General features: G+C 44.9%; 1 protein-coding gene across 5 annotated transcripts in view; it reads right to left on the bottom strand.

Moving 5' to 3' along the window:
* FLNB (filamin B) overlaps positions 1 to 18669 on the bottom strand; it is a 70654-nt gene that overhangs the window by 9259 nt on the left and 42726 nt on the right. For 2 of the 5 annotated variants that reach the window (XM_059856473.1, XM_059856477.1), the window contains exons 21-42: positions 17586 to 18183; positions 17190 to 17363; positions 16660 to 16822; positions 16114 to 16274; positions 15268 to 15435; positions 14583 to 14672; positions 13653 to 13776; positions 13237 to 13393; positions 11475 to 11664; positions 9431 to 9678; positions 7607 to 7681; positions 6798 to 6900; positions 5797 to 5937; positions 4138 to 4266; positions 3509 to 3682; positions 3197 to 3355; positions 2620 to 2823; positions 1906 to 2058; positions 1470 to 1592; positions 661 to 927; positions 292 to 429; positions 86 to 201 (exon numbers count right to left, since the gene is read on the bottom strand). In XM_059856473.1, coding sequence (XP_059712456.1) covers positions 86 to 201; positions 292 to 429; positions 661 to 927; positions 1470 to 1592; positions 1906 to 2058; positions 2620 to 2823; positions 3197 to 3355; positions 3509 to 3682; positions 4138 to 4266; positions 5797 to 5937; positions 6798 to 6900; positions 7607 to 7681; positions 9431 to 9678; positions 11475 to 11664; positions 13237 to 13393; positions 13653 to 13776; positions 14583 to 14672; positions 15268 to 15435; positions 16114 to 16274; positions 16660 to 16822; positions 17190 to 17363; positions 17586 to 18183 — 3855 coding nt within the window. The remainder of the gene's footprint in view (positions 1 to 85; positions 202 to 291; positions 430 to 660; positions 928 to 1469; positions 1593 to 1905; positions 2059 to 2619; positions 2824 to 3196; positions 3356 to 3508; positions 3683 to 4137; positions 4267 to 5796; positions 5938 to 6797; positions 6901 to 7606; positions 7682 to 9430; positions 9679 to 11474; positions 11665 to 13236; positions 13394 to 13652; positions 13777 to 14582; positions 14673 to 15267; positions 15436 to 16113; positions 16275 to 16659; positions 16823 to 17189; positions 17364 to 17585; positions 18184 to 18669) is intronic. The other 3 variants (XM_059856474.1, XM_059856475.1, XM_059856476.1) reach the window with 3 other exon arrangements.

Raw genomic sequence — 18669 nt, 5'->3', positions numbered from 1 at the left:
AGAAAGGACAACCATTTTGGTCTTGGAGAACAAGGACGAAATCAGTCTCTGTGGTAAGCTGTAGAGATGTTCCCTTATGTCTCACCTGAAGACTAGTGACAGTGAGCCTGCGAGCATCATCGGAGGGGGCGATGACAGGAACCAGGTAGGGGCTTTCAGGAATGTGCTCATCATTGAACTTTATGGACACCTCATAGTTGCCTGCAGAGAGAAGAGAAGCAGTGAATGTTCTTAGTTTCTCTGAAAGTCACAATCAGCGCTGTTTCCATGTGATTTGGTCTCAGTACATACCTGGCTCTTGAACTATATATGATGCACCACAAGATCCATCCTTATGGTCATCAAAGGTGATTTCTGCTTTACTTGGGCCTTCTACAGCAATAGACAGTCCTCCAGCTCCAGCTTCCCGTGTCCATATGCTGAACTCAGCTGTTGAAGCACACGAGAGCACACACAAGGGTAAGTTTGCTGCTGCTGGGTTGCAGCTTCCTCATAACAGACTGTTCAGTTCCCCACTTGAGCATATTTGAAGAATGGTAACTCATCCCATTATCCCAGGAGACACTGCTTAGCAGTTTCAGAGGCTCCTGTTAGCCAAAATACTGCACTACAGACCTGCACCCAGCAGATTCTGGAGCCCACTGAGAGCAGAGGACTCACCTGGAACACCTGTCTCTCCACGCTCCAGCCCTGGGCCTCCAGCTCTCACTTTATGGGCTCCTCCCTCGCCCAGTGGCCCCACGGTGAACTGGAAGGGGCTGCCTGGCACTGGCTGCCCCTTGTATTTGACATCCACAGTGTGGACCCCCATTTCTTGCGGCACAAAGCGGACACAGTAGGTGTTTTTGTCACACTCTACAATTTCGGCATCAAAGTTTCTACCAGAGGGACTGGTTACCTGAGCTGTCATATCAGCACAATCAATTTCTAGCAAGAGAATAAAAAAATGCAGATTAGAAAGTGACAAAGGGTTTTGGAAGCAGGACTGAGCTCAAGTGATTACCCAGTACAAATAACAAAAGAGGCACGCAGCTATCTGTGTGCTTCTGAGCAGAAAACCTGGCCAGCTGCAGCTTCCCAGGTGCTACAGAGGCAGATGAAGTGGCTGGGTAAGTGCAGCCAGCTAAGCCTGGCCTACATGATTCACAGTTTCCAGACAGCAATACAAACATTTAACAGCCAACATGATCTCAAAGCCCTGGAGCTAAAGTGAGCTGTGCAGCCCATTCTCCAGCCTGCTGTACACAGAATAAATTAAGACCTTGCCAGTATTTATTTTTTCATGTGTTGATCATGGTTATGCTTATTTTTAAATGTTTGAAAAGACACATTACCAGTGTTTCTTCCCTAAGCTATGTTATTATGAGGATGTACTTACAAAACTTAAGCTAGTATTCTCCCTTTCTCAAGTACCCCATGCTACACAAGTAGCAAGTTGTGGTTTTGGGGATAAGGATGTTGTTGCTTACCTGGGATTTTTAGGTTCAGATCACATATGCTTCCTACTGTTGCAACAGAAGGAGCTCGTCTTGTTCGTGTGATGCTCTCCTTAACTCTTCCTTCACCACTTATCTTCACACTAAATGGGCTGCCTGTAAGTATCACAGCAAGTAAATCCTCCTCTGCTTATTACACACACCATTGAGGGCAGAAATGAAAGCTTCCTCTGACTTGCAGGGAATCACAGGGGAACTTTGATACCCAACTAACAGTCAGGCCCAAGTCAAATACAGGCACGTAACCAGAACAGTTTTGGATGCTGGCTGCCTGGGAAGAACCTCCTCAAATCTTTGGGACTTATGGTCCAAGCCGGGTCACACAGCCCACCCACAGTTCCAGAGCACTGGTCAGCCAGATAAGACCTCTGTTGTACTAATCAAAAATTTGCCCAACACTTCTGCTTACCTGGAATATGTTCATCTGCAAATTTAGTGGACACAATGTACACACCAGGTACAGTTGGAAAATACGACACTTTGCAAGTTCCATCTTCTAGATCTTCAGTTTGGATCTCTACCTTGCTGGGTCCTTCAACTGCCAGTGAGATCCCACCATAACCTACAATATAGGTAAGTTAGCCTCAGATTTCCAAAGCTCTAATCTAAATCTGACATAAAATAGCCCAAAGCCATAGTAAGTGCTAGTTGGTAGGATTGAATCATAATGGGCACATGGGAGTTGCACAATGCCTTAATGGCACTTCTGTACTTGTAATCAGTCAGAGGCACAGCATGCATTCAGCTCCTAAAATTCTCTATCCCTTTTTCTTTCAATAATGTTGAAAAGTTATCAACCAAGATAAAATGTTATCCAAGGCTCCACATTAAACTAACAGGGAAATAACTATCTTCCTCATTTCCTTTTTGCAATACCAAATGACACTAAAGCCAGCACCACCTCAGTGACAGCCCCTGTTGGTTGTAACAAAGACATGAGCCAGGACCTTACAAAGCATATTCTAAAACAGCACTGTCTGTGGTTAATAACTGACTGTGCTTAATGGCAGCTGCTGCTTTGCAGCTTGTGACCTGGTGGTTGCATGATGAGGGAGGCAGTGCTCTTGTGTAGAGTCAATATATAGCTCATAGCATCTCAGGGTCCCTTTGTGAGGGAACTAACCAGCATCTCTCGTGTCTACAATGAAGTCACACATTTCAAAGGTTCGTCCTTCTACCAAGCCACGTCCAAAAACTCTGGCCCGTCTGGCATCCCCGATCTCAGACTGGACCACCATGATTGTCACAGGGCTGTTTGGTACATGGCTCCCATTTTTCTTGATGCTAACCAGATGTTCTCCTACTTCCCGTGGAATGAATGAGATGCCTACAAAGCAGAGAAAAGTGAGAAATTTATTCAGTTTTTATTTGTGTTATACTTCATTTAAATGCCTTAATCACACCAAGGAATGAAATACTGGAAGAGCAGTCTCGTTACTCATGTTGAAGGGCTGCTCCCAAGTGGACCACAAGGCCATTCATATATGCTGACACAACCCACTTCAACTGCAACCTGGCACATCACATATGCAAGCAAAGACAAGAGGCCACTCTTCATACTTTTCTGTCTTTGGACAACTGTAGCAAACAGTATCAACTACTTGGTTCAACAACACTCTTCTGGGAAGGAGCACAGAAGTCAGTCATTTTACAAAGCAAAGCAAACTGGAGTAAAGACTCAGCAATCTCTCGGATCTTACCAATGTGGTTATTGGGCAGCCTCTTCAGAAGACAAGGCTCATCACGACCAGATGGGGCTTTAATGCTGGCTGTTAGGAGACTGAGATCAGTCTCATTGATATCCAACATGAAGTCAGCAGCAGAACCAAGCTTAACCTGAGACCGTCTTCTGTTATCATCTGAATACAAAAAGAGAAACGAGTCACAAAACATTACATGGTGAAGCACAGAACAAGTCAGAGGACTTCAAATTCCTGCCACAAACCAGGCTCCCCATGGTACCAGAGGTTAATTTTTAATAAGAAGTGCTTCCAGAAGTTTAAACTTTATACCTGTGATCTTGGCTGTGAATGGACTGCCTGGAATGTGTTTGTCATTGTATTTTACCAGGATGCTGTAGTTCCCAGGTAGAGTAGGCAGGTATGTGACTGTGCATGTCCCATCTTTGTTATCAATGCAACTGATCTCTGCTTTAGAAGGTCCTTCAATAGCCAAGTCCAGCCCACCTAGGAAAAAAGTAGAGTGGCACTTCTGTAAATCTTTGTGAACACCAGGTCCAAAGTGAAATATCCAGTACCTGGTACTGAAAATGGAGCTTTCAAAGGACAGCAGCAAAACCAGCTCAGACCAACCCACTAAGGCCACAGTTCTATTCAGTCTTTAGATTTCCCGAACAGTGATTCCACACCCAGTCATGGTCCCTTAGATTTAAGCTGCTTTCAGTTTATTTTTAATTGAACAAATAATGTGCACCCAGTACCACAGGGTACATCTACTGTTCTCAGGAAGGGATAATAAAGCAGTTTTTACTGCAAGTGACAGCCTGATATTTGCGTAAGTCATTTGTGTCCCATCACAGAGACTCATAGCTGGACAGATGAATGTAAATCAAAGCCAATGTGCATTACACTACCAAGAAGTTCCTTGCTTAGGGTAGGATGGGTTTAAAGAACTGACTTACCCTCTCCTGCATCTTCTGTGACAATGGTGAAAGTTGCTGGTTTATTTGCAATCCCATAGATGAGGCCAGGCCCATAAGCAGACACACTGCCGCTGTTGGGGTAATTGACATAGAACTGCAGAGGGCTCTCTAAAGGGGAAAAAAACCAAAAAGAAGCACTTTTGAGGATAAGTGGTCTGGACTACAAGAACTGGTACCCATGTTCCTGAATGCCCTTCTCATTACGTGTTATCTGAAAAACCTTACTGTGACTGTAAATGCACTTAAAAAAAATAAATAAGCCTCCGTTTCCATCCTCAAAAGACACTTTTCCACAATTTATGCCACATTCAGTCATGGAAGAGTAAGTGTTACTCTAGTTACCAGAGATAAGCTTAAATGATGTTGTAAAGGGTCTTGTTCACTGCAAATTTATTTTTAGCACATTAAATCAGAACATGACTCAGAAGCAAGCTTTCAGTTCAGGCACTGATTCTGAATTTTGGTAGCACAGAATTAGGAACTAGCACAGCACATTGTCTGACTCAATGAACCTGAACTAGCAAATTGAAGGGTATCCAAGAATGTATTTGCCAGCCTCAGATTAGCTAAGCTAGTGCACAAGAACAAAAAGCACAGTCACTAAATACCAATAATGGTTTCCAAAAAAGGCACAGATAGCTCTTCAGTCCAAAGTTAGATTCTGCAGCTGAGACAGTAAAAAGTTTGATTCATGACAACCTTCAAGAAAGAAACATTATGGCACATTATATTTCTATCCCAGCACAGGGTTATATCTTGGTGAACCAATACAGCAGACAGGTCAGCACCTATGGGGGTGTGATACCCATAAAGTGCTGAAGAGACTGAAGCAGCACCACACATCACATCACTGAGCTCCCCACTTCAGCCTAAGTTAGGCTGTGTTTCTGTACAAACAGAACCAGCAGTCTCTCTCAGGGAGTGCTGAAGGCATTTTGTCTCATACCTACACATCCCTCTACAGGTCTGCCCCTTTCTGCCCAGCCCCCCAAAGCCAGCATGCCTGGAGAACCACAGGGCAGCCACAGCCTCCAGGCGAGGCAGTGCTTCCACTGGGGAGCTGGTGAAGCAAGGACAAAAGAGAAATGGAATGAAATGCAGTGGTTTCTGTTTGTTAAGCAGCAGCCAGGAAGAAAGAAAGATTACAGCATAATATGCATGTGTGTTTTATTTTATTGCAATCAGATGGAAACAGTAACTATAGTATTTCAACCAACCAGTTCTCCCCACAATTTTGAGATTTTTTGCCAGTGCAGTTTTAAGGATAAACACACACTGTAACCAGTAGTTTTGTTGAGCACCATGGCAGTAAATTTCAACCTGAAAAACTAGAAGTTAGAAAATTGTATGTTTCTTCTTCATATTAAAACGCCACAAAACCTAGTTTCTCCAAAACCAAAATCCATTTTAAGCCTGGCTGGTACTATTAAACCACAATGGAAGCTTGTATGTGCTGGCACTTACTCCTTTGCTTTAGTTCTTTCTGGACTGCTTGCAGGAAAAGGCAGCTGAATGATAAAACATCCTGGGCAGATCTTTCCACAGCATGTATGACTTAGCTAGAGAACCTTACCAGGAACCAGATGCATCAGCAGGACTCTGCACTCACATTTGCATGGCTTGCTTTGTCAGACTTACCTGGGATGTGATTTCCCATGTATTTTATGTGCATTTCATGCAGCCCGACCTCAGTAGGAGCATATTTCACTGTTACTGTGCCATCTTTATTATCCACGATATCTGGTGTATCCATCTTTCCAGAGGGCATGTGTACTTCACCTACAAAAGGCCACCATAGGAGTTACAGAAGGAGAAGCTGCCTGCTTCCCCTCTCCCACCCACAGAGAATTGTCTAGCCATTTTAAATTGTTAAATTCCTTACCCACAGGCACAAATAGGAGACTAATGGGAACACTAACCAGACATGTTTTCTACTTAAGCTACATGAATACAAAGCAATGGTAGACATCTGGCAAACAGTCCTGTGACCTTACAAACTCTACAGGCAGGGCTGTTTGCTGCAGCCACAGAGCTTTTCACAGCAAGCTGCATAAAAAGCACTGATCTACCTCGTAGCAAGATGCTCCCTCTTCTGCTGCACTTTTGAAAAGCAAAGTTTGACTGCTCCTTCAAGCTGGGACAGGCCAGGGCTTGGGTGGTTGGGATTGCTCAGCTAGAGGGCAGAGGGGACACGGGCCTTGGGTGCTACTGGAGCGATGCTCTCAGCTGCCAGACCTGTAGAAGAGGGGTCACCTGCTTTGGAGAAGGCATGTGTAACAGGACTGCAGAATTAACTGCTTTATAGCATCTGCAGAAAACAAATAATGGAGCTTATCAAGGATGCATGTAGCTGCTCCAGAAGGGAAAAAGCATCAATAGGCCCTATAGTGCAGTAGCTCACAGCCTAGCACCAAGGCCACAGCTACACACCAGGAAGCCCCTCACTAAACTCAAACCATTCAAGGGGCATATCCTACTCATCCTCAGCGGGTGCCACTCAATGTGAAATTAAACAGCTATATTGCTGGCAGGATACAAACCTCCCACACACACTGTGGTCTAGACCACCCAGTCTGTTAGCTGCAAATGGATAAACACACTAACAAAGCATGAATCTCCCTGAGAGGCACTCCAGGTACCTGTTATTTCTCCTTTCCTTACAGCAAATGGGATAACCATATCAAAGGGCCTGAACCCCATGCCGTTCATGTCTCCAACAGGGACGTAAGCTTCTTCTGTAACCTAAAGCAAGCAAAAAGATGGGTCACTTCAAAAGGGCTGGTAGAGCCAAATGAGCACTGAGCAACTCCACTGCAAGCACAAGCAGAAGAGAGTGTGCAATGATTATTGCAGCCAGCCAAGGACTGGGCTCCACCAGAGCAGTGTCCGGCCAAGCTCTCCTTTACAACACCACACCGCAGAGCAGAGCAAATCAAACACGGCACGGATGGAAGACATGCTGGAAAAAAGGAAGAGATAAAAATGGAACACAAAGGGATGGAAGACAATGTAGTGCACACAAGACCCAAAGTGGCTCCATCTGAAAGGATTTAGTTGCTTAAGGCCTGGAAGAGAAAGTGATTTTTAAATGGGGCAGAATGATTGCAACACAAAATGGACAAAAGAAACGAGTTTCACAATGCGACTCTGAACTCAAGACACTGTGATTTTACTGGGAAAACAAAGCAGTGCACTCAGGGTGCTTTTGCCAACAGCAGACATTTCAGAAGTGGAAGCTGTGGGTGCAATGATCCTCTTCATGTTTACATGAGTTTATTTGGAGACTCCCTTCAAGCAGCAAAGAAAAAACAAGGTCTGGATCCCAAGAACAATTGATGAAACAGAAAGAATGAACACAATGACCAGAGCGATCAAGCAGTCCCAAGAAGCAGGCTGTCATCTGAAATGGAACACAGATGGGGAGCTGAAAAATGTAAAAATTGTGTACCCAAGGGCGGAATCCGGGGGGGGAAGTGCCCACTGGCTCCTGCGACTGTGCGGCGACATCATCTGCATCTACAGCCTGGGCAGGGGTAGAGGCAGGTTAGATGTTATTAGTTGTTATTCTGGCATGGAGGCATTCCCACCTTCCACAGCTCAGAACACACTGCTCCTTCCAGTCCAACACCTTCCTCCCACTGTGTAGCCCTCCCAGTCCTCTTGCCATAGCAAAGACCCAGATCCACTCAGGGAAGCTGGGAAACTGCCCTTATGCATAGGCACTGGAGGAAGGCACCAATGGCACAGCAAAGGGACAAAGCCAGTACGTGCCCTTGTTGCATGCTTGAGAGGGAAGTGGAAAGCTATGCCTGAACACTGGTGGAAGGGAGTATTAGAGTTGCTTTCTTATGGGACTGATGCAGGGAGGGAAGAGAAAGGTTTAAACCTAAGATGAGAGTTCCTGTGCAGCATGACATGCCAGCTGGGAGGCAGGGGGGGGCCAGCTGGTGTGGGAAGGCTGCTCAGGTTCATGCACTTGGGTGAATGACCCAGCCCACATCCAGCCATAGCAGCAAAGCCTTTCTTCTGATTCATAGCTGGGACTGCGTCGTCAAGGCACCAAATGCGTTTTCCTCTGGCGCAGCCGCTCTTCTCACCAAGTGTGCCAAGAGCACGACTTGCAAATTCCCATCTCTCCCATTAACCCAACACGAGTGGCTGGGACTGACACCCACACAGGCAGCTCCCCCAGGCTCAGCCATCCCAGCCCCTCCTGCCGATTTACACCACTGCAAACCACCCTAATGAAATAACCCACTGGAAACTTCTGCATGGATGGACTCCACTGAGAAAACCAATGCAAAACAGAAATGCTGCTGTTTCAGTGTTCTCTGTTCCCAGCTGAGACACCCAAGTCAAACACATAATGTATCAGTCAGCTAGGAAGTGGGAATTTTGGCTGGCCAGGACTGGGCTCCCTGACCTCGAGAGGCATTTCCTGTGGTGAACCTTAAGCAGCGACTGAGGGAGTCATTTCTCTCAAGGAAATCTTCAGACACCCATAGCAATCTGCCAGGATGACAGGTAGGAAGAGCCAGAGTTACTGGCCCCAGGGACTTGCCCGCGAGCTCCATCTGGACTCAGTACAAGCACAGCCCTGTGATTTCAGGGACCAAGGTGCACCAGAGGCTGCTTGGGCTGAGATTACAAGACTGAGAATTGCTCTGCCAACATAGAGAGATGTTCTTCACAAGAAAGGCTTCTGTAAGCCCTGAGAGGCACCTGGTCTGCTTCTTAGGGGACTGGGGTATTGTTTGCTAAACGTGGAGTACTGCTCATAGGAAGGAAGATAATTACAAGGAGGGAAAATTTGGCTATAACAGTTTAACTAGCACTTACAAATCATTTTTAAGTGTGAGCTAACAGTCTGCTTCCATGGGATCTGTCAGCAGACCGTTCCTTATTTTGGGATCATCTTAATAAAAAGTGAGAGACAGAGAAGGCAGAGCACTGTATCTGACAATGGCCAACATAATTAGTTGTAGAAGCTGATTACAACCACCCTTACACCATTTAGGAAAAGAACTACATGGTCAGGAAATGAAAAACAATTTTTTCTGAAAAGCCAAGTCTTCATCCTCTGATGGTTTCTATCCCACTTTATTTAACCATTCTGCCTGCTCAAAATAAGCTCTGCAAGGAACAAGGATTCATTAGTGCCTGCTAGCCTAATAAATATCTGAACATTTACACACAGAGTTAACCTATTGCTAAATAAAACACGGCAGCAGGGATCTGAGTGGGAGGTACTTCTGAAGCAGAACTGGCTTACCATGACGGTGAAAGGACTGTTGGGAATGTCCACCCCACCAAAGCGGACATAAATCACATAGGTTCCTGGTTTGGCAGCGGTGTAGAAGATATCGTAAGTCCCATCCTCATTTTCAACAACATCTGCTTCAGCTTCTGTCCCATCTGGCGTGAGGACCGTGCACGTCACTTTTCCCTTCCCTGCTGATTTGGCGTCTACCACAAAACCAACCTCCTCACCAGTCTTCACAGTGGGTGCAATTCCAGGACCTACAAGGCAATTTTAGTTACAGAAAGTGTTCACAGGACAGTTTTCCCAGGCGGACTGCCTGTGAGGTGCCTGGGGAGCATGGCACCAAGGCACTGGTCACAGGGAGCCACAGATGTGGTTTTGGGAGCAGATGTACAACAAGGGACATTTGAAAAACTGGTCAGCACAGTGGTATGCTAGAGCTGGCTACCAGTTCTCCTTCTCCTCTGCAATCAGAGAGGCTGGATAGGAAGAGAGAGGAAAAAAGCTAAGTTTGAAGAAAGCAATGCCTAAACCCATACTCTTATCATCCTACTCCTTTATGCAGAGCCAAAAGCACTTCTTCAGCCAGCAACTCAGCTGCACTGCTTTAACATAAACCTCTCTATGTAAGCAGCTATAAAAGGGCACGATAGCAGCCATGGCCACACTTTCTCCACCATTATCCACACCAGATTTTCTACTGTTCTGCCACACATCCCAAAAAAAGAACACCATGCAACAATGCCAAAATTGAAGCAATCAGATCTAGCTTGAAGAACACTGTGTTTAAATGAGAACTATTATGTCTTATTTGCAGTAGTACATATTGAGTACTCCTGCTTCTGACCCTCACTTGTTACCAGGTAAATGGCTCATTTTCAACTGGCAATGAACCTGCTGGTTTAATACATTGGCAGTACTCCAGCACTTACTCCTACAGTGACTGCATTTCAGCTTTACAGCACTGAATCAGAAGCACTTCTTGGAAATGGGAAATTTTAGCTGGCATCTGGCAGTAATCTCCATCTCAGTTACTTTCAATAGTTAGTGACTTGAGTTACTTGGAAGAGTATCAGATTTACCCATTAAGGCATATTTTAAACAAACTTTGATGATATCTCTTCTTTTTTTGATTATATCTCTTTTTTTCTCCCATTGTGTCAGGAATGTATTTCTGTTTAGAACAATTTGATAGCAGCCAGCTCATGGACAGGCTTCAGGTGCACTCTAACTGCACAATGCCCACACGCTCTCACAGGTCTACAACAACAGATTAGGTTTCCCTGTTCAATTTGGCCTTGCCTACTTTATTTATTTATTCTACAATCAAGGGACTTAATGTTCAATGGTATTCTTGTAACTAGTTCCTGCCACTTCTGCTCCCTGCCATGGCCTCCTGGGAGGTGGGAGCACGCCACAGTGACCACCCAAAGCCACATGATGAACACCCATCCTTAAAAGCTGTGTGCTCCTACAGCAAAAAATGTAGAGAGCCCTACACCAAGGCAATGATTTTTTGAGTCATAGTAATATCTAATCTTTAGGTTCTCTTCTTCCCAAAATCCTGTTCAGACCCAGCCCAATCTTGACCACACAGAAAAGCAGCAGAAGCCTCCACTAATAACACCTAGCCTGAATAGGCTTTGCACATGACCAGCTATTTACATCCTCAGAATTAATTCTGTTGTAGCTTGCAATGCTCACTGTGCAAGGAAAAGATGCAGTGGTCACACACATATGCATTATTTTTAAATCAACCTCACTTAAGTTCTCAGCTAGATTTATTGCTGCCAAAATAAGCACCAGACAGTTGCATCTGGCTGTTTATAACAGCCCAGGCAGTCTGATAGATTTTGCTAGAGGCTGCAAGAGATCCCTGCTCACCCTCAGGATGGACACTTCTTTATCTTTAGAAACACCCCTTCTCTATGAGCAACCAGACTACACAGGTCTCAAGCACGTCTTCTATACCCATCACATCTACTGTAGCATGCTCAGAAGGCAGCTTTACACCCAGAACTAACAACAGCAAAGAGAGGAGTCGAACACTCACCTGTGGCCAAACACTTGCTGGCATCCCCAGCTGGAGATGCCCGGATCCTGTAGGGAGAGGCCGGGATATCATCTCCACCATACTTAACGCCAATCGTATAGCGGCCCGTTTTGTCAGGGACATAGGTGACTGTGTAAGTGCCATCCTTGTTGTCATGGATGTCCACTCTCTTGGGTTTGCCCTCTTGGTCCTGAGGAATGCAAACCAGAAGATTTAAGCACTAGGAAGGTTTTGAATTTCCTTAGCTGGACATCAAATCTGTTCAAAACCACACTTACGTGGTCTCAAACAGATAGAGAACTGCAGCTTTTAGAAGTTTAAAGATATTTTACTCAAAGACTTTGTAACAAGAACAGAGTATTAGGAGCAGAAAGATATCAGACCACTACAAAATAAACAGTACTATTATTAACTATTCTTTGGCTGATATGAGAATGTTTGTAAGACCAACAAGCCATTTTAATGAACTTTATATGAATTGTAAGAAGTTCACGCTTCACTGTCAAACTGCTGTTGGAAATTAAGAACACTTCCCTGCTCCCTGAGGCACAAACGGGCAGTCACACTGTGCAGCTCTGTCCTGAGTAAGCACTGGGTAGCCTTGGGCTGAAAAGTCTGAGGGCGGGGGAAGCATTACTGGAGTCTGCTGTCAACCCTCCTGCATGAAGCATCCAGCTGCTGGCACACTGCAAAGTCTACAAGTAAAAGCAGGTCTCTGCAGCCCTTGCAACTACCACTTCTCATCAGCTGCAAAGCACAAAGCATTTTAGAAAGTCTTCCAAGCCTGCTTATAGGGAATCACATGTTGACTCAATTTTGTATTTTATGACTTAATGCTACCTGAGGTACAGTATAAGCTGCAAAGGACTTGAGATTTTAGGTACAGCACAAAAGAGCTTACTTCTTTCAGGAAGGCTTGTGAAACATTTGACATTCAACAGCTCAGAATAAGGAGCAAACAAATGCTGCCAGAAGGATCACCTAATGCACTTCTACCACACAGGACTTAGGGAACTTGATCTTCAAAGCCCCTGGCAGGCTGGGAGCCCTGATAAGCATTTTGGATCCTTTAAGAGCACACTTGCACACCAGAATTAATGGCAACTGCTTTGGTGCACCTGAGCAGGCATTGAGACAGGACAGGAGCAAGAATGCAGAAGGGCAAGTACAACCAGGCATACCATGACCTAGGCATGCCAGAGCTCAGCTATGTGCTTTATGGTCCACTAACCAGACACTTTTTTGCTGAGGCCATAGAGTCCAGGCACCAGAAACTTTGGAAAGAGTAGTAACAAAGATAAATCAAAACATTCCTGCAGTTATCTCCTTAAGCAGCTTATGACTTCTGGCAACTTTGAGGGAGATGTGTGATCTAATTTATCATAACGTGATGCTCAGAGTGGTCATTATCTCACAGCCTTGCTGAACACTGCTAGAAAACTGCCTCCATTTCAAATGCCAGTATTTCCATAATCTTACAAGAAATTACTTCTCTCGTTTTGGGCATTTGCAGTGTAAGGTTAGGCAAGAGCCAAACAGAGCATATCTGATGACTTTAAGACAGGAGTTTCACAAAAGCACTTTCAAGAGCTTCACAAATGCAGAGTGCAAGACTTTCCTGTACCAGACCTTACTGTCCAGTCAGCAGCCCAATGTCCAGGACACTGGGTATGTCAGGATAAAGCTGTGGACACTTATGAAAGGAGAGACTCATGCTCATCTAGAAAACAAGTTTCCTGTCCTGCTTGGTTTTGTTACTTACCGTGATCTGTACAGCCAGAAGTCCCTGCCCAGCATCCTTAGCATCCACAGCGAACTCCACAGGCAGGCTGGCTAGAATGCCATAGGAACTGAGCCCTGGACCACTCGCTGTCACCTTACTGGCATCGTATGTAGGAAGCACTTTCACCTTGAAGGGACTTTAAGAGAAACCCATTATTTTCCCTCCTCCCAAGTCAATGGCTGATAGTTGCTGCAGTACATGTTATACAGCCCTCTTACACTGTCTGCTGCAGGTGCAGTGGACTCAAAACACCACTGAATCCCAAAGTCATGCAAGGAGCTGCACTGGTTAAGTAAAAAGGACCACAGCCAGTCTGTAAATGGTGCTTATGTGCTGGGAGAACACCAATGGATTGTTAAATCTTCACTTCTGCAAAGTTTCCCTTACCACCTTACCTTCGAGGAATCTCTTCATCAGCATATTTGACAGTGATCATGTAGGGTCCCTCCTGCATAGGGGTGTACACCACCGTGTGGGTGCCATCTCCATTGTCTACCACATTAACAGGTCCCACAACTCCTAAAAAGGCAACACATTTTTCTTCTCAGATATGCTATTAAAATAGTCATTTACTGCACAAAGCTACAAGATGGACTGCTCATTTATAACAAATTTCAGGTTTTTTTTTTTTAATGAAAGCAACAGGCAGGGATCAATGATCAGTTTCCCTTATTTTATATTCAAAGCCATTGACTTGAGATAGATTTTTTTTATCCACTGCTCTCTGGGCTCCCATCTTCTTGCTGTAAACAAAAGCTAGCATGAAAATACTGGTGAGAGATCAGCCTTTTGGTACAGTCTAGGTCAAGAGCAATTGCTAAAGGTGTATTGAAGATCTTTCAAGACAGAAAATGAGTAATGCATATAATTGTCTGTACTGTCATTTACAAGATTACGTCGTCTTGCTGGGATTCATTGCACAGAATTGAGCTCTAAAGCCAGCTGGTGTATAGCATTCACCAGCTGAGTCTTTCACAATCAAGTGTTTAGAAAGGCAGGCTTGCTGCCTAGGCAAGAACACCCTGCAAGCTGCCAAAGACCTAAGAAAGCAGGATCAATTATTTCAATTTGCATTAAGCTAAATCTACAACAGATAATGTGACATATCAGTTCAGATCAACACACAAAGCAGTCTACAATTACAAGTTGGCTTTAAAACACAGAAAGGATTAGTGGTAAAGCAAGCACAAAAGAAATGTATATAGCAGCCATGCACAGCCTAAAAGCAACACCGTTGGTTCCCACTCCCTCCTGCAGATGATTCTTGCTGTTGCCAACCGGATTTCCAAGAACCAAAACTGCCAGTAGCTAGTGAGAGTTCAAACCTGTCTCAGTGTCACCCTTTGGACCACCTTTAAAGAAATCCGAAATTGCTTTCAATGGGGAGCGCCATCCCTGGGAATCCGTCCCATCCACTAGAATTAAAGAAGTGTTACCTGCAGGGCACCTGCACAGCCAGACTGACACTCCAGTGCGGGGGCAGCTCTCACCTCCCAGCAAGGTGAGACTTGCAGCCAACAGGTGCTCACTGACAAGATACTGAGACATGGCTTTCTAGGCTAATGCAAACGCCATTAATGCTATCACTTGAAGGGCCTTGCTGCTCTCTGGGGACCACTGAGCAATTTCACCATTATTCAGAGACTCCTGCAATCCACTGACTCAGGCTTCCCAAGTCACTGCTCACATGTTAGATTTTGGATTTACTTTTTGATATCTAAAACTTAACACACAATTGTTCACCGGTGATGGTTACTCACATCACTTCTCCCAGCCCTGGAGATTAGGCTAAAGTCATCAAAGACTCTGTCCAAAGCAGCACTACCTAGGACACAGCTCTCTGTCACAGCATGATGTGGGTCAGCTGCCAAGGGGCACACGACAGATGAACAGGAGCAGAGGAAAATGCTCATTCAAGTGGCATCACCACCTCTGCAGGCTGGGCCAGAACCATGTTACCTGCCCAAACACGGATATGGGCACAGCCAGATGGAATACTTCGGTTCTTACCTCTGGGTCCTGTCACCACCACTTCAAGAGGTGCTATTCCTGCCTTGCTGGTGTCTACAGTGAAGGACTGGGGGATTTTGGCTCGAACAGCTGTACCCAGACCTGGTCCTGCTATCTTCACCTTGCTGGGATCCACAACATCCTTCACAGGAACCTTGAAAGGACTGCCTGGAAGTTGACACGGTAAGTGTTAAACACCAAAAGGTTAACAGTTACAGAGAACAATAGGTCTTTTTTCTCTACCTTTCTTTAGGTTTTTTTATTACTATCCCTCTGCTGCAGGCAGGAATTACAACCCCACAGCCTCCACACTATCCCTCTGCTTCTGCAAAAGCCAGAAGTGTAACGATGGTACTTCTACAGTTTCACAGAAGTGGTGTCAACCATCTGTAACCCATCTACTTCTCACACCTCAGGAAAACAACAACACGAAAGAAACCAAAAGTGCAAATGAAGCATCATGGAGGCAATACATTTCCTTCTATCTTACTGTGTTCAGTATGTCAACAAAGAGAATGGGTGCAACAGGAAACATCCCCTTTTACTGCAGAACAGGATCTTTAATGCATCCACATACCAAAGGGCTATTTTCATAACCTTAAGTATTACACACCACTTGCATGTAATACCAGTTATTTCTCAAGGGTTAGTGTCCCTTTTCCTGTTCCACTCATCTGTACCCATCTGAGCAAATGCCACTGCCTTTTCTGCCTGAATTCAGAGGAAAAGCAGAAAGCCAAAATCACATAACATCCCACAGCACAAGGGAGATGCAGCCAACTGAGAACTCTGAGCCTATAGTTTGACTTCATCCCTCTTCTGAAAGACCTGAGCAAGAGCTCTTACCAGGAATATGCTCTCCCCCATACGTGATGTTAACATCATAATCTCCTGGAACATAAGGAATATACTCGGCACTGCAGCTCCCATCTTTGTTATCTTTACAGCTAATTTTAGATTCTGAAGGTCCTTCAACAGTTATTCCAAGGCCACCAATTCCTGCCCCTCTGCAAGACAGAAACACACATTGTTAGAATCACCTGCTTCTAAATCAGCTTTGTAGTCTTCACATGCTCTGGCTGCATTTTCATCCTTTTTGGCAATGTGGTATCCTGACTTCCAATGTTCAGCCTTCAGCATGTGCTGCCATGCAAAGCTGTTCAGCATTGCCTCACTCAAGTTTTCCTAGAATTTTCTTCCCAGTAACTATCAATCCCTAATGTCGAATGTTTGCTGAGCAGAACAGATGATGAGGTAGCACACACAGTCATCAGCTGGACACAGCTTGGCCTTTTTATACATATTTGTACTGAGTTTAGCATCCTGCATTGCACACACCACTACACTCCTCCCCTCCCACATATTCCTTCAAGATCAAACCGGCTCCATCACCTGGTGACAACTGAAAAGGCATTGGGCTGATTTGTGAAAGCTTCTGTAAGTCCAGGTCCTTGTGCCTTCACACGTGATGGATGGCAGCCCTCTGTGACATTCACTCTGAAGGGACTATTTGGCACAGGCACACCGTCATATGTCACACTGACTGTGTGTGGACCTGTTAAAAGAGGCAAACATCTCCTGAATTCCCTAAAAATGCTCATGACTTAACATAACTCTACAAGATGCTACAGACTTAAATGTCAGTATATGGATAAGAGTTTTTTCTTGCATTTCACAAGACTTCACAAATGTTTTGTAACTGAGATTCCATCTACAAACTGTTCCTCTAAAGATAAGTTACCATAAAAGCCAGTTCTTCAAGTTAAAATAGAGCTATTTCCTGCAGAATCAGCTCCTCTGCTGGCAGACCTCTTGCAAAGATGCCAACAAGTTACTGGCAGACCTGAGGGGTTTGCCAAATGAAGAGCTGCTTGCTCTTGGTTTTCCCCTTTCAAGTAAAAGAAAACAAGCCCCGAGGTTACCCTTTTCAAATGGCGTGTACTCCACTGAGTATGTTCCATCCGCGTTGTCTTGGATCAGACAGTCTGTGGGGGAGCCAGAGGGGCTCGTGATCTGTGTCCTGATGTGCTCACCACCAGCCTTCGTTAGAGGTCGAGCATCCACAGTGAACTCAGTTGTAGCTTCTCGGAAGACATCTACAGGAAACGTTTTGAAGAGCCACTTCAAGAAGTGCAATACATTGCAACAACAGAACATTTGGTGAAGCAGCACGATAAACAGCTTGTATGGGAACAAGAGACTCCTGTCTGTCCAAGGATCACCATGGAAACATGCACGGCTTTTACAACTTTCAACGCTCAGAATACACGGAAAGGACTGCAAGTCCTACAAATTCCCATAACAACAGTTAGTCTCACCTTTTCCTTCGACTCCTGGTCCAAACACTTTAACTCTGCTTGTGTCCACAGCTGGCTCCACTTTGACCCGGGCTGGGAATTTAGGCACTTGCTCTCCTCCGTATCTCATCTTGATTGTGTACATGCCAGCTGAGAGCGGCACGTAGGTAACGACATAGGTCCCGTCTTTGTTATCGTCAATCTGGACCTCAGCTTTGGAGCCAGTATCTGACACCATGTCCACCCTCAGGTCCCCAGGCCCTGCTTCTGTGCAGTCGACATTCAGCAGCCCTGCCTCGCCGACTTTACCACGCTCCAGACCTGGGCCTGTGGCAATGACTTTAGAGACATCAAACGGCATTTCTATATCTGCCTTAAAGGGCGAACCAGGAATGTGAACTTCTTCAAAGAGGATGTTTACAAAATACTCTCCAGGCTTTGTAGGCAGGTAGGACACAGAGCAGGTTCCATCGCCGTTGTCCGAACATTCAATTTTAGCTTCACACGGGCCTTCCACTGTCAAACCCAAACCTCCAGTTCCTGCCCCTTTGGTATCTATTGTAAACTGGGCTGGTTTTCCAACAAGGCCTCCTCGAAGACCCGGACCATGAGCTTTTACCTAGAAGAGAATATGCAGTTGAGCCACATGGCTTTTTACATGTTACTGCCAGAAGATTTCCTAGTTAGACTTGCTTGTATGTGGGACTCGATTAATAGGCTCTTAAAAACACACAGAAGGCACTGTGTCTCCTTTGCCACTCAGCCCCACATTTTTACTGTAAAGCTGGTACTTCTCCTCCAAAGAGGTTTCTAGGCAAGGATATTTATAATCTCACCATAGCTGTTTTTATAAAGCCATGGGAAATAAAAGGTGGAAATGTTAAAATATTTGATGGCTGTACACGTTTTTCTTGAAATATATTTCCTTAGAAAAAGAGCATATTAATACATCAGGGTTGCTTATCAGACAGACTTCTCTTACATTAGGAGTGATACCTAAATTTGCTACATTATGCAGGATATTTGCCATATTTTTGATTAGTTCGACACTTTTTTCAAATACAGTGTTACAGGACTGAATTCTACAAGTCATAGAGGCTGCTAA

This window comes from Haemorhous mexicanus, chromosome 11 (genome assembly GCF_027477595.1).
Source record: "Haemorhous mexicanus isolate bHaeMex1 chromosome 11, bHaeMex1.pri, whole genome shotgun sequence".
In the NCBI taxonomy this organism is placed as follows: domain Eukaryota; kingdom Metazoa; phylum Chordata; class Aves; order Passeriformes; family Fringillidae; genus Haemorhous; species Haemorhous mexicanus.
The sequence above is the reverse complement of the archived record's forward strand: the minus strand, read 5'-3'. Positions and strand labels throughout refer to the sequence as shown.